The sequence below is a fragment of the Olea europaea genome, unplaced genomic scaffold, assembly GCF_002742605.1.
Source record: "Olea europaea var. sylvestris unplaced genomic scaffold, O_europaea_v1 scaffold3529, whole genome shotgun sequence".
NCBI lineage: Eukaryota > Viridiplantae > Streptophyta > Magnoliopsida > Lamiales > Oleaceae > Olea > Olea europaea.
This window is the reverse complement of record NW_019254435.1, coordinates 19,777-44,175: the sequence shown is the minus strand read 5'-3', so window position 1 is coordinate 44,175 and position 24,399 is coordinate 19,777. Positions and strand designations below refer to the sequence as shown.

General features: G+C 36.1%; 1 protein-coding gene and 1 pseudogene across 1 annotated transcript; one reads left to right on the top strand and one right to left on the bottom strand.

The window, feature by feature from the left end:
- Positions 1-841: 841 nt before the first annotated feature.
- LOC111386373 lies at positions 842-8,299 on the top strand (annotated as a pseudogene).
- A 7,017-nt stretch (positions 8,300-15,316) lies between these two features.
- LOC111386372 (60S ribosomal protein L24) lies at positions 15,317-17,382 on the bottom strand. Its single transcript, XM_023010827.1, has 5 exons — positions 17,246-17,382; positions 16,557-16,632; positions 16,217-16,318; positions 15,959-16,107; positions 15,317-15,720 (listed from the first exon to the last, which is right to left on the bottom strand). The coding sequence occupies exons 1-5, from the start codon at positions 17,254-17,256 to the stop codon at positions 15,567-15,569; spliced, it is 492 nt and encodes a 163-aa protein (XP_022866595.1). The 5' UTR covers positions 17,257-17,382; the 3' UTR covers positions 15,317-15,566.
- Positions 17,383-24,399: the final 7,017 nt, after the last annotated feature.

Sequence of the window (24,399 nt, the reverse complement as noted above, 5' to 3'; positions counted from 1 at the left end):
TAACCTCGCTCATATTATTTGCACCACTGGGCCATGCATATTTGTATGCAGGTTGTGGGAGCCTAATTGGTGGGCGCCTCTCCAATACGGGTCCCATTTCAGCACCCTGGACGAGTAGGGCCACGTGTCCAGCATAACCCATTTGTACACATAATATAACATAAAGGAATTATTACGATTGTATCCCTGATTCTTACCTATAAATATAGGGCTTTGATTTTCAATAATACACACAAAAAGTTTATTGAGTTTTCTCTATTCTCTTTAAGTTTTCGCCATTCTCTTTTTCTCTTATTTTATAACAAAATGCATATTTATAATTTGCCAGTCATTATTAATTATTATTACTTTTATATTAGAATCATGTTTGGTGTATAATTATAAATGACAACTTTATTAAGAGGGAATAAAGTTACTTTGAGAAGATTTTGATGGCATAATTGCATAAAGTGATTGGATAGAAAAATTGACTATGATTTAAACTGTTCAATAATAGAATATCACGTGACATTATGTCAAACTTTATGTTCTTCTAGCATAATTTATTTATAGGATGTCACGTGAGATTCTATTACTGGACAATTTTAGTAAAAAGTTATTTTTGCCGTTAGTGGATTTTTGCCAATACCTTAATTGTCAACAAAGTTGTCATTAATGGTTGTACAAATAGTGTTCCATATAAATGCTGCTAATCCGAAGCTTTATCAAAGTCCCCACCATTTTTGCTTATCCATTTACTATTTATATTAATTCTCCGTAAACAGCACTACACACCTTCTCTCTCACTGAAAATGCTCGATTTCTATATCCATTTTCATCAGTAGTCAACCAAAGAAATCATATGGGAAAAGCCTCCAAATGGTTCCGTTATCTTATGTGGTTCAAGAAACCGGATTCTAACCCAAACCAAACTCAGAAACCCTTGAAGAAGAAATGGAGTTTTGTCAAATCCCACAAAGAAAAATCCTCAAATGAGGCAGTTTTAATAAACGAAAACGACATTGAAGCCGGTAAACACATGATCACGGCAACTGGTGCAGTCGTTAAGCTCACTAGCAAAAGAAGGAATACTGAAGCAGCAGGACCTGGTGACGCAAGTTATGGGAATCGTGAAGAAAGGGCTGGCATTAAGATTCAGTCCCATTTCCGTGCATATCTGGTTAGTTTCCTATCTGTGCATTATGTATTGCACTTTTTATTATGATGAATATTTGGATAACGTACAATACCATACAACTACAAATTGAGCGAGTTAGAAGGATGCTGAGTCATAGGCGACGAGTCAGAAGCCGCAGACTCGTCATCTTCTTTTTCTGTTATAGAAGTTTTCAGAACTATGTGATTTCAGTCCGTGTTTGTTTTCAACGGTAATTTCGTCTTTTCGCTACCACCTTTGAATTGTTCTTTCGTGCCGTTTTGTGTTATCGGTCTTGTTACAGAATTGTACAATGCCCATCTATAAAGGTTGAACTCTAACCTTGAGGATCCCCACCTCCCCGCCCCTATAACTTTGTGAGGGAGGTAAATTGCGGAATGTGCCCCAACAAGTCAGGGAACAAGAGCTGTTTGTACACCTGCGCCTACAAGGAGTCCAATTCCGTGTCTCAGGAATCGAACCCCCATACTACAGTCGCCAGCAAGGCGTGAGATAACATCACTCCTTTCCTTTGCACTACTGGACTATACATATTTGTATGGAGGTTGTGGGAGCCTAATTGGTGGGCACCCCTCCAATACGGGTCCCATTTCAGCACCATGGACGAGTAGGGCCACGTGTCCAGCATAACCCATTTGTACACATAATATAACATAAAGGAATAGACTGGTCCATTGTTAAATAAGACAAAAATGATTAAATTAATGGGGTCAAAGGCTATTTGTTTATGAAGATTTTGTGGTTTAGGTGGAGTATTCAATTGATATCTTTAAAATGTGTTCTTTTTTATAATAATTTGATGCAATTGTTGGTGGGCTTTGTCCATATTTGTAGACAGGGCAGTTTATGGGTACACGGATCCAAATTTTTTAAATCATTTTTTACAATTTTCAATATCCATGGTGATGAACTTTGAGATGTACACATTTCGTAAAGAAGTAACCTTTGGTACAATCGCGTCTTTCTTAATTCTGTCCAATACTGAATTTAGTTCGAAGTTTATAAAACTCCATTTTGATCTTGTAATAGATTGGGTGGAAAATTTCAATGGCCACTATACCGTTACTGAAATTGTGCTTTCATCGCTTTAATTAATGTTGCTTCCCATCTGTTACTCAGCTCCTTGCACATTAATGATTTTAATGATGTGGCTAATGGAACTTTGATGTATCAAAAGCCCGAAGTGATGGATGAGATATAACATTAATAGTTGAGTGACCATTATGAAACAACTTTGGAAGTATAGTGGTAGTTCAAAAAATTGTAGATTTCATTGATCGTGGGGAAACAATTTTGAAAGTACGACAACTATTCAGGAAAAATTTGAAGTCAGTTAACGATATTGAAAGTTTAGTGGCCGTTGAGACTTTCTACCCAGTAGATTGTTGGCTTGTTGTAATAGGAATAATTCTACACGTGCAAATCGATTAATTGATTAAGCTCGTGTTTGGTTTTGCTACAAATAAAATTTGTAGTAGATTCTCATAAAAGATAATGAAATGTATGGTTAAAAAGTTGATCAAAATTATGGTTCTATAAAACATATAATTGAAAATGAGTTTGAGAAATAATGAATTTTAGGGCTTGTTTGGGAAGAATTTTTTACCCCAAAAAATTGATTTTTTGACCGTTATTTTACTATTTTAGTCGTAATTTTTCACTTCTTCTCTCACAGATGGACCTCACTTTTCTTCTAACGGTCAAAAAATTAATTCTCAAAATCTCTTTCCAATGGGGCCTTAGAAAATTGGGGCTAAATAGGGGATAAAGCTTCTAAATCAAATTTCTCAGCTTTATGTAGCTAGGTAAAATGCAAGACTTTCGAGAATCACACGGCACTATTAAAGTTAGGAACAATTCTCTATGTGGCAGCACCTATGTGGGTGATTTATTTATTTTTTTCTAATTGTCCAATCACACAATGACACAGTGGACGCACCTATGTGGGTGATTTATTTATTTATTATAATTGTCCGATCACACAATGACACATGTATCCTGGAAAAAGAATTATGTGAAACTCTTCCTTTCATGTAGCAAGGTTCTAAAATCAATTGTTGGAAGTCTCTCAAATGTACTTCCCAACTTATACAGATTTTCCATTCAATTTTGGATGAAAAACGGCTGAGTTGGGCAACTTTGAGCAGGTTCAACATTGTTTAAAAGCAAGTTAAATTTACTTTAGCACTTAGCCTCCATTCGACAAATTCATAAATATTTTATAAATCGAGATATTAAGAGGAATGTGCCGATTCCCACGAAATGTGTATATAATAAGGATAGTGATTATGAATGTATCGTTAAAATTAGTATTTGACTCTAAAATTGTTTTATAAACCAATTTATAATTTTTGGGACTCTAGAAAAAGAAAAAAGCAAGTTTTCAATCTCTATCGCTTTAGATTTTTTCATCAGAGGTTCTTGGTTACTTTTACTCACTTTACAGGACGGTAAGTTATCCTTGTTTTCTTTGAATGTCAGACTTATATGGAAGAAAGACAAAACTCAAAATTTTCTTTAGGGCTCCAAGCACTTTTGAAGCCCCTGTTTGATGCCCATTACCTGAAAATGAAAATGGAGGGAATAGTATTTTTAAAAAAAATGAGTGGTTGAAAAAGAAGGAAAAATTTTCGATTTACGTATAATATTATTTTATGGAAGATTGTGTGGTTGAAAATATGAGAGATATAAATGGAATGGAATGTAATTTAATTTAATGAGGATTGTTAAAGTTATAGAAGGTTTCAGTTTTGTCTTTCAATAGATAGACCCACACTTTCTTGGTATAGTCATCTATGATAGATAGGAAATACATATTCCCACCTGATGTGGGATTACTAGCAAGACCCCACAGATCAGAATGCACATATTCAAGCATGCTTTTGGCCTTATGCGTACTAGTGGAGAACGACACTCTATGGTGCTTTCCAAGTACACAGTGATCACAGAACGATAGGTCAGACACACAGTCATTATCAAATGCACCTTTTTCATTAAGTAGTTTAAGTCCTTTAATGCTTACGTGTGCAAGCCTACTATGCCACGTATGTGTGTGATCGATTTTGGCGAAAGAAATAGAGGAGTTTAATCCTCTAATCACTTCCCCAGTAGTGATGTAAATGTCGTTTTCTTGATTCCCTTAATAGAGATTAACGCACCATTCATCATTTTAAACATACCGTTTTCAATTTTACCAGTGAAGTTGTCTTTCTCAAATCTTCCTACTGAAATTAAATTCCTAAATAATTCAGGAATGTATCTAACTTCCTTTAACATGTACACAAAGCATGTGTTAAATTTTATCTTTATATCTCCAATTCCAGCAATTGTATAGGCAAAGTTATCACACAGAACTACTTGCCCATCATTAGATTCTTGTAAGTTTTCAAACCAATTCTTTTCAGACGTCACATGAAAAGACGCACCAGAATCTAATATCCATTCATGCAATTGAAAATTAGTAGTTAGATTTAATTCAGTAGTGTATGCGACTGGACTAGTGATCATATAGACTTCACCGTTTTCGGTATCGGAGGTAGATGATAACACATTTACCACATCTCTTTCCTTAACCTTCTGTTTTTCCTTTTCTTTATGACAGTCTTTTATAAAATGCCCTGTGCCTCCACAACCATAGTATTTTCTAGCCTTAGTTCTAGACTTTGATCTAGGTCTACCATTCTCCTTCTTTTTCCAACTATTACTACTTGATTCGTCACTACTTTGGTATCCATCATGACTGGCTTGCCTAAATTGAGTTCTACCCCCACATCATATGCAACTCTCCACTCCTCCTATCCTATTTTTCAGCCCTCATTTCCATCTCCTTACTCCTAAAAGAATCTACAACAATTTCAGATGTTAACGTGTCCCTACCATATTTAATGGCATTTTTAACTTCTTTATAAGTGTCCGGGATTGAATTGAGCAAGATAATGGCCTTATAGGTCTCAGACACAGCTTCGTCACAATTGACAATATCTTACACCAATTTGTTAAATACATCTAAATTGTCGTCGAGGTCCTTTGAAGAATCCATTTTAAAGCTGAAGAATCGTTCGAGTAGGTAGAGTTTATTCGGTGTAGATTTAAGCAAGTATAAGTCTTCTAATCTTTTCCAAAGTTCTTTGGTGGTTTTTAGTTTTCCCACTTTTCTTAAGACAGCGTCAGACAAGTGTAATATTATTGAGGTATAGGCAAGCTCATCGGCTTCCTCTTTTTGTTCTTTTGAGATATCAGGTGCAAAATTGCCTTCGATGGCTTTTGACACCTTTTGTTAGACTAGTATGCCTCTCATCTTTTGTTGCCAGATAGAGAAGTCCCCTTTATCGTTAAAAATTCCCAAATCAAAATTATGTGTTGTCATTGGTTAACACACTAATTAAACCACACGAAGTAGTATTGGGAAGCGTGATAAGATAATATCTTGTTAATTCTTAGCAAAAGCAACAATTAACCTAAACGCTACGTCCACCAAGAAATACCAAGCACTTTAAATCAAAAGGACAAGCACTCAATTAACGCAAGTAATCCTAGTTCTAGCACAAGCAATGGTTACCCCTTCACGGTAACCCCAAAACCTAATGATCACCCCACACGATGATCTTGCTATTGTTGAATTTAAATGGATTAAGCCAATTTACCAGAGCGGACCTATCTGAGTCCGTAGAGTAGAGAAAAACGAGCTTGCTGTTGAATTTCAGTCGGCGTCGCACCAGGGGCAAAATCGTCCAACTTTTTCTGTGTAACCTGAAACACAAAACAAAGTATATCAACGCGTTCAGGAGATCGAAACAAGCAAGTTACCTGAAGACAGCGTTGTCGGACAGCCGCCCACGCGCCGCCGATGTCCACCCACGAGCCGCCTCTCCGGGAGCGCCTCGACCTGCTGGTGATGGGTATGGCCTCCATTTGTCCAACCGAGCTTTGGTTTGTGAGTAATTGATAATTTTCAGATTCGGGTTCTAAGGTTAATGTCCGAAAATCAGCCGATTTTGAGCCAATTTTTGCTACCCAAACTCTAATACCAGATGTTAGGATCTTCCTCAAGCTGCTCAAAGTGATTTCCGGGCTCAGTTAACCATTGAATTCAAACACCAAAACCGAGATTACCGACCGCCGGCGCCAACTTCTTCCTATGGTTGCTATTGCTCTTTTGCTTGTTGATTCTACCACACACTTAGGATGAATACCACACAGGTAAGAGTCACAAAGCCTCAAGCAATTGGTAGGGAAGATTAATCACGAAGAAGAAGGCAGCAGTTCTCTTTCTCTCTCGGGTTCTTTCAAACGGGACAAAGGAGAAGGAGTTAACTACCAATATAGATTAGTTCAATGGCCAACTTAAGGTAAGTCACAATATGGTAAGTAGGCTCGACTAGGGTTAAGTCCCAATAGAAAAACAACAAGCCACAAAGATTATTAGCCATCCAATAGGTAAAGCAACGCTAGGTCGGTTCATCTAAAATTCGATGTTGAATTTATCGTTCAGTCATTCATGTCGACTGATAAAATTGGTTTTCATCATTGCTCGGGAGGTCGTTTGACAACATGATGTCTAACAAGGATCAAACAATGCGAAATTTCCATTGTCGTGTAAGCATTGCTCCCCCATGGTTACTAGATTAATGTACAAATTGTTGACTTAAGAGTTGAACAGCCTCAAAATTTGTCTCTTCGTGTTTGTTTTGCGGTAGATTATGTTTGACCAAGTTTAAATAGAAGTAAACGATATTTGACTGTTATTTTTAAACATATTTTGTACTTACTTTTAAATAAGAAAAATTATGTTACATGTTCTTATGTTTTGGAGTTATTTTCCCTGGAAATTGTAGTGGATGAGGGCTTTGAGGGCGTTGAAAGCTCTAGTCAAGCTTCAAGCGCTGGTGAGAGGTAAACTTGTGAGGAAGCAAACTGCAGACATTATGCGACGTATGCAGGCATTGCTACGAGCTCAAGCAAGAGCAATGGCTGTACGTGCTCTGATTTCTAAATCCCCACAATCAAGCGAGAAGACCTCTCACTTCAATTATCGAGTAAGCAAAATTCTCATCTTCCAGTGGCATAGGTTATAACTTGTTAATAGATTTAAGGTTACATCTGCCTGTCTAATCTAGATATGCATAATTGGGAATTTTCGACTCAATTAAAAAATACCAAAGACTTTAATTGGTTGGTTTGTTCTGGTGATCAAATCTACTTTGAACTTGTATGGACCTTCAACTCCCGTGAAGCTTGAACACATTATTCGGATGAGGAGTACGAAGCATGAACAATTGTTGATGCTGAAGGTAAGTTCAAAACCTCTCTTGTTCTGGATTGTGGTTGACTCGTACCATACCATACGGCTAACCATCCAATGGAACTGATTACAGCGAAATGGTTCAAAATCTAATCCCATGGTCATTGATTCAGACAAAGCATTCATGGGTTACAAGGAGGACAGAATGCTTGAAAGATCATGGGAACATGGATCTTATGCGAGAACTCTTCCCATAGACGATGAAAGAAGTGATAAGATTCTTGAAGTCGATACTGGGAAACCACAGGTCATGTCCAAAACTAGAACCCTCAGACACTTAGCCCATCTTAGCATAGGTTTGGACCAAAATAGTCATAGCTTTTCTATATCGAAGGACTCTATATCCTGTCAAACAGTTTTAAGTCCATCCGAAGAAGTTCAATCCTTGAGTCCTTCGAAGTTTGCACAAGATGTCGATGAAACCACTTTCTGCACCAACAGCCCACAATTCTACTCGGCCTCATCCATGGACGGTAGATCCAAAAGAGAACCGTTTACCCCTACTAAGAGTGATGGTTCAAGAAGCCTTTTGAGCAGACACTCCGACCACCCAAACTACATGTCTTACACCGAATCATCTAAAGCTAAGGCGAGATCTTTCAGTGCCCCAAACCAAAGGCCACAATACGAGAGATCAAGCTCGACCAAGACGTGGTTCTTTCATGGACATGGTGAGTTGAGACTTGACACGTAGAAGGGCTCAGCATTACATTCCAGCTTTAAACAAAGCTTATCCAGGATCTGGTCGCTTAGACAGACTCGGAATGCCAATTAGAGGCGATGCTGTTAGGTTCAGCAGTGGTCACACACTCACACTCACTGATACATATACTAAAACTTAACTAGACTCGCATCTTTTGCTTTTCTTATTGTCTTCTGCTATCAACTGATCATGGTAACTGTTAATGTATATACAATGTAAATGTTAGTTAGTCCCACATTGGTTAGAAAGGAAAACATTCCTCTCAAATTAGGCTATAAATAGGATACCTCTCTTATAAATAAATCACACTATTCAATACAATTTCTTCTCTTTGTATTGTGTTATTTTCTCTCTTAAATTCAACTTGGTATCAGAGCTATTATTCTTAGTGTTCTCGATATATCAAGAGTTGAGTATACTCTGTAATTGCCACTATTAGTGGATCCTTCACATCAGAAAAACCTCTTGTATATCCTTCATACTTGTTAGGTCGTCGCTATAGTCGGAGTCTTATTCTCCATCGACATCATCTCAGCCACCACTCCATCAATCATTTCCTGACCAGTTCAATTCGATTCCTATTATTTTTATCTCTATCTCTTTCTAATTTCATGCACATTATGGACCATCTTGAGGCCTTACAACCTATTGTCATTGTCATGGAAGGACTCAACTACACTATATGGGCTCAACTATGTCGAGCTTTCTTAAGGGCAGAAAGCTCTGGCACTATGTTACTAGTGATATCACCGAACCAGAGAAAATCGTTGGAGAAGACAACACAAAATACATAGATCGTCTCGAAGAATGGGATAGCAAAAATCACCAAATTATCACTTGGATTCGCAACACATGCGTACGCTCCATCAGTCTCCAGTTTGGTAGATTCAAGACTGCCAAGTCACTATGGAATTTTCTATAGAAACACTACACCACCGCAAATCTGTCTCATCAATACCAACTTCTAGGCACTCTACATCATATGCAACAACAGCCTAGGCAATCCATTAATAATTTCTTATCTGAGATGCACTATGTTTGGGATCAACTTGCTTCCTCAGAACCAGAGTTTACAGATGCCAATGATGCTAAAAAAGAAAATTTAACTATCGAGTTTAGCAACACTTGGTTCTCTTTCTTATGGCCCTCACTAATGAGTTTGAGCATGTTCATGCATCCCTCCTTCACCGCAGTCCCTTACCTACTTTAGATCAAACTGTTACTGAACTTCTTTCGGAGGAAACTCGTCTTGCCCCTCGTAAGACTATCTCTACAGATGCTATCTTCGCCACTCCTACAAAATACATCCATCTGGATCTTTTCAACCCAACAACAAAGGGCATCCATCTGGATCTTCAAGATTCTGCAATTACTGCAAGAAACCAAGACACATTCTCTTGGAATGCCCGGTTCGAGTTTGCCAATTCTGTCAGAAGCAAGCCCCTGGTCATCTTCATCGTGATTGTTTCCAAAACCCCAACAGACACTCCCAACAACACATGTCTCGCGGTACTCCTTCTAGATCTGCCGCCACTACTGCTGAAGGTTCATCATCCACTACTACCAGTGAGACGTTTTCTGCTTCTGACATGAAGGAAATTGTCAAACAAGTCCTTGCTGATTCTGGTAATTTACCTCTACTGCTATGTCAGTCACCTCAGGTAATTCATTTTGGTTCTTTGACTCTGCATGTTGTAATCACATGACACCTGATTCCACTATATTTGCCACCAAACGTCTTGTTAATCATACTCCGACTATTCAAACTGCTGATGGTTCTTCAATGACCTTGAGTCATATCGGAAAAATCTCAACATTAAACACTTTACTTCCTGATAATTATTGTATTCCCCAACTCACTCTCAATCTTATAACTGTTGGTCAATTATGTGACTTCAGTCTAACTGTCATCTTTTCTGTATCTGGTTGTTGTGTGCAAGATCCAAAGATGGGAGAAACTCTTGGAATAGGCCGTAAGGTTGGGCGACTCTTTGAGCTCATCAATCTTCACCTTCCATCCCGTTTCTCCTCATCAGTTCAGACAGCAGACCCAGTCTCATCTACCCCATCCATCAGTCTCTGGTATTCTCGTCTGGGTCATGCTTTTATTAGTCCTCTTCAATTTTTAGCATCTAGTGGTTATTTAGGGCTTGTTAATAATGAACAATATGATTGTCTTTCTTGTCAACTTGCAAAACAATCGGCATTGCCATTTCACAAAAGTGATTCCTTATTAACAAGGAACCATTTGATTTGATTCACTCTGATGTTTGGGGCCCATCTCCCACTGCTACTATGGGAGGCTCTAGCTATTTTGTAATTTTTATTGATGATTAATCTCATTACACTTGGATATGTCTTATGCGTAATCGATCTGAATTATCTCAATTGTACCTTGATTTTGCTACCATGGTCAAAACTCAATTTTCTTGCAATATCAAAGTGTTTCGTGCTGACAATGCTGCTGAATACACAGGCTCTAGAGCCATTACCTTTCTTCGCCAACATGGCACTCTTCCTCATCATTCATGTCCAGACACTTCTCAACAAAATGGGCGTGCTAAGTGCAAACACCGAAACATTCTCAATACCGTCCGTGCTCTTCTCATATCTGCTTCGTGTCCTGAACGCTATTGGGGTGAAGCTGCTCTTACAGCTGTTTACTCTAAGAACCGCGTGCCTTCTCCCATCATTAGGAATCAATCACCATTTGAGCGTCTTTATGGTCACCCTCCTGACTATAACACTCTTAAGGTATTCGGTTGTGCTTGTTTTGTTCTTCAGCCGCATCAGCGCACCAAATTGGAATCTAGATCTCGACTATATTGCTTCTTAGGATATGGTGTTGAACACAAAGGCTACAGATGTTGGGATCCTTACTCCAAACGTCTCCAAGTATCTTGTCATGTCGTTTTTTGGGAACATAAGATGTTCGCCTCCATATCCAAGTTTCACCTGTCACATAACAATATCTCTATCTTATTCACTGACCTCTCCACAGATCTTTTTCCTGACACTCCTGAGACAAACTCTTCTTCTGAGTCAACATCTCCTCCAACACATCCTATCTCTTTCTCAGATATGTCATTACCAACTAACATGTCTACAAATACCTCAATTGAGTTATCCACCTTGTCCTCTTCTGAGGAACTTGTATCTTCTGATGGATCCGTTCCAACAACTTCTGATCTCCCTACTCGACGAAGTGATCGGGTAAAAACTCCTTCTGTTAATCTTTGTGACTTTGTTGTATTTTCTACTATTCTTTCTCACCATGAACCTCAATCTTATCGTGAAGCTAGTTCTGATCCTCTTTAGCAGAAAGCAATGAATGATGAACTATTGGCACTCGAAAACACTCACACTTGGGATCTAGTAGACCTACCAAAAGGCAAACATGCCATGGGATGCAAGTGGGTTTACAAGATCAAAACTCACTCTGATGGGTCCATTGATCAATAAAAAGCTCGCTTGGCAGCTAAAGGGTTTACCTAGGAGTATGGGATTGACTATGAGGAGACCTTTGCCCCAGTTGCCCACCTCACTTCAATTCACAACTTAATTGCAGTTGCCGTCGTCTGTCATTGGGAATTATTTCAGATGGATGTGAAAAATGCTTTTATTAATGGTGAACTTACTGAAGAAGTTTATATGTGCCCTCCTCCTAGTTCTCATCATCTTCCGCATCAAGTCTACATACTTCGTCGGGCTCTTTATGGTCTCAAGCAAGCTCCTCGAGCTTGGTTTGCCAACTTCAGCACCATTGTTGGAGATTTTGGGTTCACTTCCAGCTCACATGATTCTGCTCTTTTCATTCGCAAAACAGACCGGGGTACTATCCTTCTTCTCCTCTATGTTGATGACATGATCATCACTAGTAATAACACATCCGAAATTTTGGATCTCAAGACTTATCTCAGCCAACATGTCGAAATGAAAGATCTTGGAAAGCTTAGTTTTTGGGACTTCAGATCACTTCTAACTCTGAGGGATATTATCTTTCGCAAGCAAAGTATGCTTCTGATCTTCTTACTCGAGCGGGACTCACAGATAATAAGACATGTACCACTCCTCTAGAGCTCAACAATAAACTCATTCCCATGGATGGTACACCTTTGGATGACCCCACCTTGTTTCGCCAGTTGGTTGCTTGTCTTGTTTATCTTACAGTTACTCGCCCTGACATCTCTTATGATGTCCATATTGTCATTCAATTTCTCTCTGCTCCTCGCACATCCCATTATGCTGTAGTGCTTCGCATTCTCAAGTACATCAAAGGCCTATTTCATGGTCTCCACTTCTTATCTCACTCTTCACTCGAGCTTCGTGCCTACTCAGATGCAGATTGGGCAAGTAACCCCACTAATTGTAGATCTACCTCTGGGTATTGCTTCTTCCTTGGTGATTCTCTTATTTCTTGGGGCAACAAGAAACAAACAGTAATCGCTCGATCCAGTATAGAAGCTGAGTATCGAGCCCTTGCTGATAGAACTCAGGAACTTCTTTGGCTTCACTGGTCACTTGAAGACATGGGCGTCACCCATTCTACTGCCACTATCATAAACTGCGATAATCAAAGTGCTATCCAAATTGCTCACAATGATGTATTCCATGAACGAACAAAACACATTGAAATTGATTGTCACTTTATACGTCATCATCTCGCCCGTTGGAGTATTGGACTATTATCAATTTCTTCAGCCAATCAAACTGCTGATATTTTCACTAAAACGCACCCTCCTGGACGCCTTGAGGACTTAGTTTCCAAACTCAAGTTGGTCTCCATTTTACCACCTTGAGTTTGAGGGGGCTATTAATGTATATACAAGGTAAATGTTAGTTAGTCCCACATTGGTTAGAAATGAAAACATTCCCCTCCAATTAGGCTATAAATAGGATACCTCTCTTGTAAACAAATCACAATATTCAATACAATTCTCTTCTCTTTGTATTGTCTTATTTTCTCTCTTAAATTCAACTGTAACAAAGGTATTCAGTTAATTTAGAATATAAGTTCTCCGGCTTGTTAAGAATTGTGCAAGCATGAATTTGCTAATGTAATCGAAAGAAATGGCTCTCCAAGAGCCGGTTTTTGATTGATTTTCATCAGTATATAAATTTACGTAGTTGAAACAAAGTTATGTTTCCGATATTCTTGAAAGAATACAAGGATATTAAATGCTGGCATGTGGGTCCGGTCGGGGCCTCGACAGTCCGGCTATGCTGCCTTAGCCCCTGTTTGTCATCCATTCTCTCTCATTCGATTCTTTTTTCTATAGTACTCATCTTTAACCACACATTTTTCATTACAAAAATATTGTACGTAAATTAAAAAAAAAAACTTTTCCTTCTTTTTTAACCACACATTTCAAAATCAATCACTATTCCATAATACATTCTTTCCAAATAATGGGTGACAAACACACCCTTATTGTCAACATATTATTGTCCTTTTATTCAATGGTGCCCTATATTTTCACCATGGGAATGTGATAGGACATTGTGATGTGCAAATACTGGCTCCTATTAAAATCCCTTTCCTAAAGTTTATGAGCCGTATATGCTTGCCGTTTGTGTTGGTCAGTTCATCAGTGGCAATATTTCTGAAATTTGAATTTTGAAAATGAAAGGGCTACAATTATATCATCGGTCAACTCGAGATTTTACCCAACAATAAACGCTTGCGGTGAGTGAGTTGAAGGGCTACCAAGGATATGCCACAATTCATTGAGCAACTATTATTGTCAATTAATTATTCCATGTCAGTATTGATTGAATTTAAAAGTTCACGATTTATAGACATTGTAGATCATGTTTGGCAAAATATGTCATCCATTGAGAGATGATTCTCAGTCTGAAGTGATCATCCCAAGATCGATCTACTTATGCTGGCTGTTGCATTTTCACCACTAATCGACATACATGTCATGTATTGAGAACCCACTTGTTATATAACGTTAATAATAAACCTTAATATTTATATGGTCTTGAAATTAATACAAAAGATACATCTCATAATGAATCATTGAATAGATCTTGACATGTATAATAAAATATTTCACCATTGCTCAATGTCAAATAACACATCTTTTAATGAATCTGTCACTCATTTTATTAATTGTAATGGAGCAGTTGGTGTAGGCCAAAGTGCTAAATAATATACAAAAAAAATTATTAATAATAATAAAAATAAGATAAGAAAAAGATTAAATGAATATCAAGATTGTTAAGATCCTACAAGCGGTGGTGATGAAAAATTGGCCACATTTTGCCTTTTTTGGTTAGATTAGAAATGGACCAAAGCCGGGTCCTTAAATAGAGACAACAATTGGAACAATTAACCATGGCAATTTGACAAGGTTAGTAAATCTTAATCTCCGTTTGTCTCACACGGAATGCTATCCTTGTAACACGACTTATGGATGTATTGACAGACAAATTTTGAGCCGATCTTTGTTAGTATCAAATGTACTTTCCTATACAAAAAATAAAATAAAATAACACGAGGTATGAGTCTAACGAGAACTATTTTTGTTAAAGAGCTTAGTTTTTCAAGAGACTCAAAAATGATTAAGTATTAAACCTATGAGTCAAGTGTGCATTGGTGAATCGGACTCATTGTTTCAACTCAACATACACCAAAAGATGGTCATAGAAATTGCACTCAAACGGGATTGACATAAGAATGCTAAGGGTCATCTAGTACAACTTTTGTAGAGTCAAGCTACTACTAACATAAAGACCGGACATTTCGTTTCGACTCAACAAACATACATATCGTTTTGATCCTACATACACCGAAAGATGGTCATGGGCGGGCATTGCACTCAAAACAGGCTCAATTAAGAATAATAAGTGCCCATTTAGTGTGACTTTTGTAAAGTCAAATCCTACTTGTGATAAAAAGTAGCTTTGAACTTGTACGGGGTAAGTTACTTCGTCAAACACATCAACAAAAAGCAAAAGCAAAACTAGATAATCCATCAGCTAAAACAAAAATAAGGAACAAGATGCTGGCCAGACTACTTGAAAGTGAACCAAAAAGGCAAATAATTGAAACAATAACACTTTGTAACATAACTAGGAAAACGGCCTTTAGTTTATAGAGATAACCAACCTAATAAATAATTACTTTGACTAAGATTACCATCAGACAGGACAATAAATCTAAAGTCTTAACCAAATGAATCATTTTTAAGGTTTCTACAGATCATTAGTAGGTAGATCTAAAAAAAATATGCTCTCTCTCCAAAAAAATCCATGTTGAAACAAGTCTACAGGATAATGCTCCAAAAAAAAAAAAGACCAAACCCAATAAACTTACAAAAAATATTGGAAAAGAACGTCATCAGTCTTCCAATATCATTCATAATAAAGTTGCAACAGCATCTAAAATACTAGGGAAATTAACGCTTGCCGCCGCCACCTCCAAGCTTAGGACCCTTGGGTATAGCACCTTTGGGCACATTGCTCTTGGAGACCTTCTGTGACTTGGACATCAACTCTGCCTTTTTTGCCTTCTTCTCGTCCTTGGTCTTCTTTATTCTCTCCTTGATCTCACTGAGTATAAATACTAAGAGTCATAATGTGTTCTATTAAAAGGGTGTTCGATGTTCTATTCAAAGTAAGTCAAACCTTCAAAGTTGATTTTTCTTACTAATGAAACTTACTTTTCTAAAAAGCAAGTCTTACCTTGCTTTACAAAAGAGTTTACTTATAAGCACAGCCAAACATGCTCTACATCTTGCTGAAAGCATACTCATCCACTAAATATCAAACATTCGAATCCTCAACATACCGTAAAGCAGCTTCACGTGCAGCATCACGAACTTCTGGCTTTTCAGTTCTTTTCTTTTGAATGACTTCCAAGGTTGCACCAACAATTGATCTAGAGTAGGGCTTCTTAGTGGTTCGGCGCCTCTTCTTCACAGTTTCAGCAGCAATGTCCTATAAATCAGTCACGAGAACCATCAGCGACAGCTAGATTATGAAGGGACCCAATTCATCTAAGAAACAAAAGAAAGATCATTAAAAGGGATTATCAACTACATTTCACCTTCTTATGTTGTTTCCGGTACACAGCAGTCCACGTAAGCTTTGCAGGCCTCAGACGGTTGTGAAAATACCTCTTACATTTTGAATTGGCAAAGAGGAAGACCTTCAAAAGGGGGGAAAAACATCTTCATTCCCCAAAAAATAACACAAAGGAATCTTGGGTGAAAAGTGGAAACTAAATATGCCCCTTCACAAATGACATCAATAAAGTAGGAAAACATAAAATGCACACAATTTGCCAAAAAAAAAAAAAGTTGAAACTTTAGGGGTAAAGAAAATGGGCAAAAAAAAAAAATCATGTGAGAAAAATACAATAATACAAGCAACAAGGCTTCACCCACCTGAGAGTCGGAGCGAATAAATCTGATACCCTTCCCTGGGTATATCTTGGCACCACTAAATCGGCAAAGCTCTGTCCTGATAACCCATTATTAACAGGTGAGTCAAACAAAAGTAAATTAACTTTAAAATTAAAATCTAAATGGAGTAAAAGCAAAACTTATCCAAAACAAGACAGCATATATATATATATATATTGCACCACAAGCAAAATGAGGTGCTGGATCATCAATGGCATCGCATGAACTCTTTGAAACACATTAAATACAACAGAGCAACGTCAAAATAAGACGTTTGCGTACTATATTTATCCATTAGATAGCATCTTCTAACTTTCAAAGTAAAACAAAATAATTCCAGACTGAAACACCATATACTACTCTCTAGCCACATTAAATTATTAAACCCCCAATAAATATTTAATCATACTAAATTAACAATCCATCTTTTTAAAATTGCTGTGCTACCTCTTAAATTTCCAATGTTTCCTCCATCTAATAATTTTACACTCAACCTTGACATGAAATTTCTAACCACGCCACTACCATTTCTATCCAAAAGTACTAAACAGCAGAAAAAAGCAAAAAGTAGTAAAACCTATCCTTAAATGCGGTACATGAAATATGCACTAGATATCTTAATTAAGCATTGGATTACGCATCTCATTACAGAGAGGGAGAGAGGAACTCACTTGAGAACCATTTGTTACTGTTGCGACTTGCGAGCTCGCAGCGCTTGGTTTACTCCCGGAAATGCAGAAACCCTAATTGCCCATTGTGCAATATATATTAAAAGGCCACAAAACATAGGTTTAGGTTTAGAGCTTCCCTTCCTGGCTCATCTAGCCCATATGTTATTGGTGGGCTCAGTTACTATTTAGCCCCTGTTTGATTCCCATTACTTGAAAATGAAAATAGAAAAAATAGCATTTTTAAAAAAAATGAGTGATTAATAAAGAAAGAAAATTTTTCAGTTTAAATATAATATTATTTTATGGAAGATTGTGTGATTGAAAATAAGAGAGATAAAAATGAAATGTAATGTAATGTAATTTAATTTAATGGAGACCAAATAGGGGCTTAGTACATACTAATGGAAGTTTTCGTATCCACACTGTTACGAAATATAGTTAATATTTTGAAAAATACTATATACCCAATTTAGACTACATATATTCTTTTGGAACTGAAATTAATTTCAATTACCCTAATATTAAGCTGGTCATTTATTATTGTTTCTAAATCATCTCAGAGTTGGAAAAAGTTTCATTGGCCAAACTGTAACACATGCTTTTGGGAAAAAATAATCATCATTCTCTCACTTTTTTTTTTCTTTTTTTTAACCCGAATCCATCCAGTTTGAATGTTCCCTTGTTACGGAAACACATAATTTTCTGTTTTACGACTCAATAATTTCTTATTCAAAACTCAGTAATCCATCTAGATGCGCATAATTTGTAGAAATGTATGTTCATATGCCATCAATTATGATTTATAAAATTTTGGTAATTGGCATATTTGTTGGCACATATATAGCTTCATAATTGATTATTCAATATGAATGAAGTGATTTACGTGTTTTTATTTTACTATATTTTTAACAGCGTATCTTAAATAAAATTAATGATAAACTAAATCCTAATACCTAAAATTATATCAAATACTAGGTAAAGATGTTTAATTGCCTCGTGTTGAAATTACATAAGTCCAGGTGTTAAATATTAGGATTCAAAAACAAGGGACCAAGTTTCATTATTCAAAAATCATGTATGAATATAATAAATATCACCCCCTATTCAATTCCAGCACTAATTTTATTCTCTCTCTCTCACACTCACTATCCATCTTCCCCATCTCTTTCTTTCCCTGTGCTACGTCACTGTCGGAGCACCTTACCCATTTTCATATCAATTGATGACATCGTGTAGCATACCGTCGCCACCACGTAAGCAGCATTGCGGCGATCTTGACAACGCACCACAGTGGGTTTGTGCGAATCATCGCGAGTTGCCACAGCAAAGTAAATCCGCCCACTTACTTCGACGACTCTTCACAGGCGAAGCACCACAAACAGCGCGAAGTAGAAGCAACGTTGTATGGTGGACTTGGCGGTTGGGGTGGTTTTGGATGGTGATTTGAAGCAAAAAGCAACATTGTATGGTGGATTTGATGGTTGGGGTTGTTTTGGTCTTTGGATGGTGGTTTATGTGATGGTGTTTGTGTAGTGGTGTTTGTGTGTGTCATTTTTGTGTTGTGGTGCAGTGCAAGCAGTGGATGTGCTGTGGTGCAGCGGCTATGGTGCGGTGTGATGTAGGTAGTGGCTATGATGATAGTGTGGTTTCAGGTAGCAATGGTGGTGGTTTTTATTTTTTGGTGCGTTTGGTGGTGGCGATGGAGGTAGATCTGGTGGCAGGGATTTTATTTATTTATTTATTTAGTTTGTGGTGTTGCCATGGTGTTGGTGTTGGTGTTGGTGTTGGTAGTGGTGCTGTTGTGATGGTGGCAATAGTGAGAGTGGTTGCAAGTGGCAGTGGTGGCAATGGAATTGGTGGTAATCGACTATTTGACATGTGACCAATTGTTTGATTATTCGTGACCAACTATTTAATTGTGACTTTAAAATTTGATAATCTGTGATCGATATATAAACCGTGACCTATAAAAATTTTGATTTATGACTTCGAAATAATCTGTGACTAATTAATTTGATGACATGTGACCAATAAATAAATCTATGATATGTAATTATGAATATGTGACCATCAATCGTGTAACTGTGACTTTATTATCTATATTTAATAAATATTTTTAATTAATTATATATACACCTAAATTTTGAACTTTTAAACTATTTACCTCACTTTTGAATTGGTATAAACAGTACACCTGAAATATGATTTTTTTTCCTTTCCTCATTTACTAACACATGTAGGGCTCCAGTCCCATAGGTAGCCCTATTAAGGCCCAATCGAATATACAAGGATGGAAAAACATGATCCCTATCCGGAACTCATTCGGCTATCTTTTTTATATTTTTACGTTACGATATTTTAATCCCTACCTCGCCTTTCAAGAGTCTCTACCTTGCTCGTTTTCATTCCTAACACGACTTCATGGGAAACAAAATGCACCATTGGTCCTAATCTATTGTTCCATTGGCAAGTTAATTTTAAACGTTTTTAGAATGAGCAAGTTGGTAGCTAAGCTTTCATTGTAATAGCATGTGCGGCCCTAATGATGAAAACCATTCAACTTATCACTAGATGGTTACGTAAATATCATGAAAATATGCCTGGCTTAAAAATTTTGAACCCAAGTTCAAGTTAGGCAAGTAATATCTAACTTTATAATATTCAACACACGATCGCCATATCAATTTAGCACTAATTTAGACAATATTCGTATTGAGGGAATGATTATGTAATTATAATGAAAAATTAAAGATTAATTTGCTCATTTTCAAAGTTTAGAATCAAATCAACTTGCGAGCGGAACAATATGTCGCAGACCGCAATTGTGCAATTCTAGAATTACTAACCCTAATGACCAAACTACAGAATTACATTAACAAGCCTCGGGGCTAGTTGATCAAGGGAGATTATTTGAATCGACCTAAAACGAGAAGTCAAAAGAAAGAATGAAAAAGAGGTCGAGAAACCTTAAAAACCAAGGACATTCGCGGCCGATTATATAATTACAACAAAATATTTTATCTATTAAAAATAGGGTAATCATATTCAAATTACATATTTTATTAGTTGGACCGCATTTCAATTTTACTTGAGGTTTGTAATATTTGCTCCTTATAGCAGTTAAGCCCATAACATTTTCGATACATTATTATCCCCAACGTTCCATTAATTGTCACATCTCAACTCTAATAAATGTTATCATCCTAAACTCTGTTCGAATTGCATAGAACGACTTATTCGTGTATCAAATTTATTTTTGAAAAAAATGGAAAAGTGAAATATCTTTTCTTTTTTTCTTTTTAATTTCAAAACATGCTAATAGGATTTTCTTTAAAAAAAAAAAATTATCATCAAGGAGAAAATCTATTAATGGAAGGTCGAAAGTAAGAATTCAACAAAAAAAAAAAATTATCATCAAGGAGAAAATCTATTAATGGAAGGTCGAAAGTAAGAATTCAACAAAAAAAAAAAATTAAAATTAAGGAAATATTACAATAAGCCAAAAAAATTGAGTATCTTAATTGCTAGCAATTTAGATATTTCATTTTTTACTGCAGTGCCTGCGAGCTCTATTTTACCCACATACTAAGATGATTTCTTGAACTTCTTCGCTAGCGTTTAATCCTCAATGCTAAAGATTCCAGACAACAGTTTTGGGATCTCTTCTTAACCTAATGGAACTCATCCTATTTTCGAATCACTTCAAATTGTGTTTGCATCGAGGAGAGGAATCTAGATAAAAGTCATAGTAAAGTTCACTAGTGATAATATAATTTTGAAAAGATGCAACTTTATATAAAAAAAAGTCAAGATGGATATAAAATATTGCACGACAATTCGACTTTGAACTATGAATAATAGTATCGACATGAACATATGGATTTGGCATCATGAAGTTCAAATCTCAAAAGTAGTTTAAATTGAGATGTTACGTTATTATATCGAAGATCTATTATAGTATAACTGCCAATTAAGTCATTTTCATTAATTTGGGAGACGTCAGTGGTGAAATTTGAAACCAATTTTTTTTTTTTTTTTTTTTTTTGGGGGGGGGGGGGGGGGTGTTGATTAGTGGCCCAACTATTACAAATAAAGTTTAATAAATCAATTGAAATTTCGATAAAAATTTAGTCATTGCAATGAAATTTGCCCTTTTATCAAATATCTAGATTTTAAAATTTAAAATACATGAGATATCTCAACAGTGATACTCCTTGTAGGAATATAGAAATTAAAAAATAAAATAAATTTGATCCTAACTTAGGTAAACTATAAATAAGAATAAAATCCAAATTCTAATAAGTTATAATATTTTAGGTCAATCTTAAAATACTTGCCCACACATAATAATTATCTCTATATTGCAAAAAACACATGCATGGATTGTGTGTACACAATGTTAATTAGAATTTACAGCAAGAGGAAAAAAAAAATTAATGGAAAATCTTAAACTTTTAAAATGACTTTGCATATTCTCATCACTGACATATATCGTTTTTTGAAACTATGCCCCCATTTGTTTCCTATTTCTAAGTATGAATGTATTTTGAAATAGTTAATTAGTGAAGAATGTGTGGTTGAGAATTAAGAAAATGTTTTAGTTTTGCGTATAATATTATTTTATTGAAAAATTTATAATTGAACAGATGATCATAATATTTTTTATTTTTTTATTTTATTATTATTATTATTATTTTAACAACACATTTGAGTTATAACCTATTCAGAGTAATGAGTCAAGCGTTATTGACTATAGAGAAGTTTTATCATATCTACATGTTTGCGCTGAAACTTAAGTTCTTATCTCAAAATAACAATTTATTTTTATTATTATTATTAATTTTTTTTTTTTTCCTTTGGTGGTGGATAAGCATGTTTGGCTAAGGTTGAAAACATGCTGAGCTTAGTTATTTAAATTTAAGCAATTCTTATCTCGGTTAAAAATAAGTATCGTACTTATTTTTATTTTTTATCAAATAAAAAATAATTATTTTAAGCCTACACACCTGTAAATAAATTTATTATGAAGGGACTTTTTAAGTTTGGATTACTCACAAGGAAACTTTTTTAACAAACATGTTCCAAGTGTAGTAGTTATATCCCCTTGTAAACTATACATCGATTTTGTGTTGATCGATATAAAACTTGTTCTTCACACATTTCTAGCGATTCTTATACGATGGATTTACATTAAATAACACTTTAACGTAAGAGATTAAATTTTTCAAAATTTCTTAATTATATTATAATTTAATTTTTTGTAAAATAAAAGGGAAATGTCATTTTTTGCACATTGGTAATGCTTTCTGTTGACTTCAGAAAATGTTGCCAACAGATGCCGGACCCATGCACACATATAAGCGAAAGTTCAACACGCAAAGATACGTGGACGATCTAAAAGGGACAAATCAAGGGCGTGGGAGTAGCTCAACGGCGTGAGATGAGAACGTTCGGAATCCGACGAGATGTTCGTTGACCGACTATATAATGATTACCAATCGATGTTTGTAAATATGTATGTCTCGTATTGTGTTACAAAATAATAAGAGAGATTTGAATAAAGTGTTGTTTCTTGTATTGATTCTTGTATTACCCTTGTGAGAGGTACATGGAGAGTATTTATAGTATTACAACTTAGATCGTGATCCTTGGTTGGGAGAACACGTGACACATCTCGTAAGTTTACATGTCCAATTATAGGTGTCACATTTGACTTCCTAATCTGCTACACATTAATTAATTGGCGGCCTTGCCACTATGTTGACAAGACAAAATACTTGTGCTCTATGATGGGTGTCCCATCAATCACTCAAGAATGATCCTTATGTGAGATCGGATCTCTGGGGAGCAGTGCTTTTTACAGCCTCAAGACTTCAGATAGAATGGTCTCGGGTAAGAATGGCCTCGAATACATAAGGACCTCGGCGTATTAGCTTCGGTGGCAGCACTTGAACCACGCCTAGTGCTATTATAATATGCTGGTGTTCTTGTTGGGATGAGAGCCTTGGATAAGATATCATGTGGTTCGACAGAAGTGGGTCATGGGCTCTAGTGGGTCCACCAAGTGTGTCAACACGTAACACTTTCTGTGCAAAATAAGAAAAAAAAACTATCTAACATCAGTGTTTGTCACCACTCTAGGTGACTGCAAAGTGCGAAGTTCCACCTAAATTTGGCCAATAAATTAAATTGGTTGAAAATAATGTTTTGAATGGTTATTTTTTTAGAATATGTGATTAAGAAGTAGAAAAAAATTTGGATTCACATATAAAATATTTTTATTGTATGAATGTGTTGTTAAAATTGAGTATAAAAAATAAGGAGATTTAATTTAAAAAGAATCAAACTTTGGTAAATAATTCCTCATCAAGGAATGGGTCAAAAGCAAGTGCAGTCACATGTGGTGCTGAATTTCATTGTGGAAATCATGGATAGGACAAGACTAAAGAACTAAATGGAGAATGCATTCAACAAACCCCTCAACATCAATAAGGATTTTGCTTCGTGCTCCCCCCTTGTAAGGGGCTGTCATTCTAACTGTCGTGCTCAAATGTACAAACAGCAAAACCCCACCAATGAAGTAGTGCAATTCCAGTTCAACCTACTCTAGTAATTGTAACAAAAACGCTGAACAAACAGGGATTAAAAATAGGGAAAAATGGTTATTTGACAACATGTGATTAAGTGTTTTTATGTGTCTTTTTTTCCCAATTTTCAAAGAAAACCCACCAAGTGTTATCTAAAAAATATTTGTCATTGACTCGGGTCGTGTAGCATGATTGTAATTGTAAACTCAAGCCAATCACCAATATTACAATTTAAAATTGCGTTGCATGGTACAAAGAAATGTAGTGTAACTGAAATGATGAATATTCAATATTCAAGATCGATAACACTGTGAGTTAGATGTGTAAAAAGTCTCCATAACCAAAGTAGTCGTGGGTGTGTTGTGATCGAGCACTCAAACAAGTTGACTATGAGAATTTATTTTATGAAATTTTGAAGGTCAGTACAGAACTGAAAGTCAAGATGTTTGAAAAATTATATTGTAGCAAGGTTAGATTCCAAAATAACGCCTCCATTATCAACAAATTATTATTACAAGGTACATGACCAATTAGTTTGGCCAAGACTCCTTTTGTTCATAAAAAGAT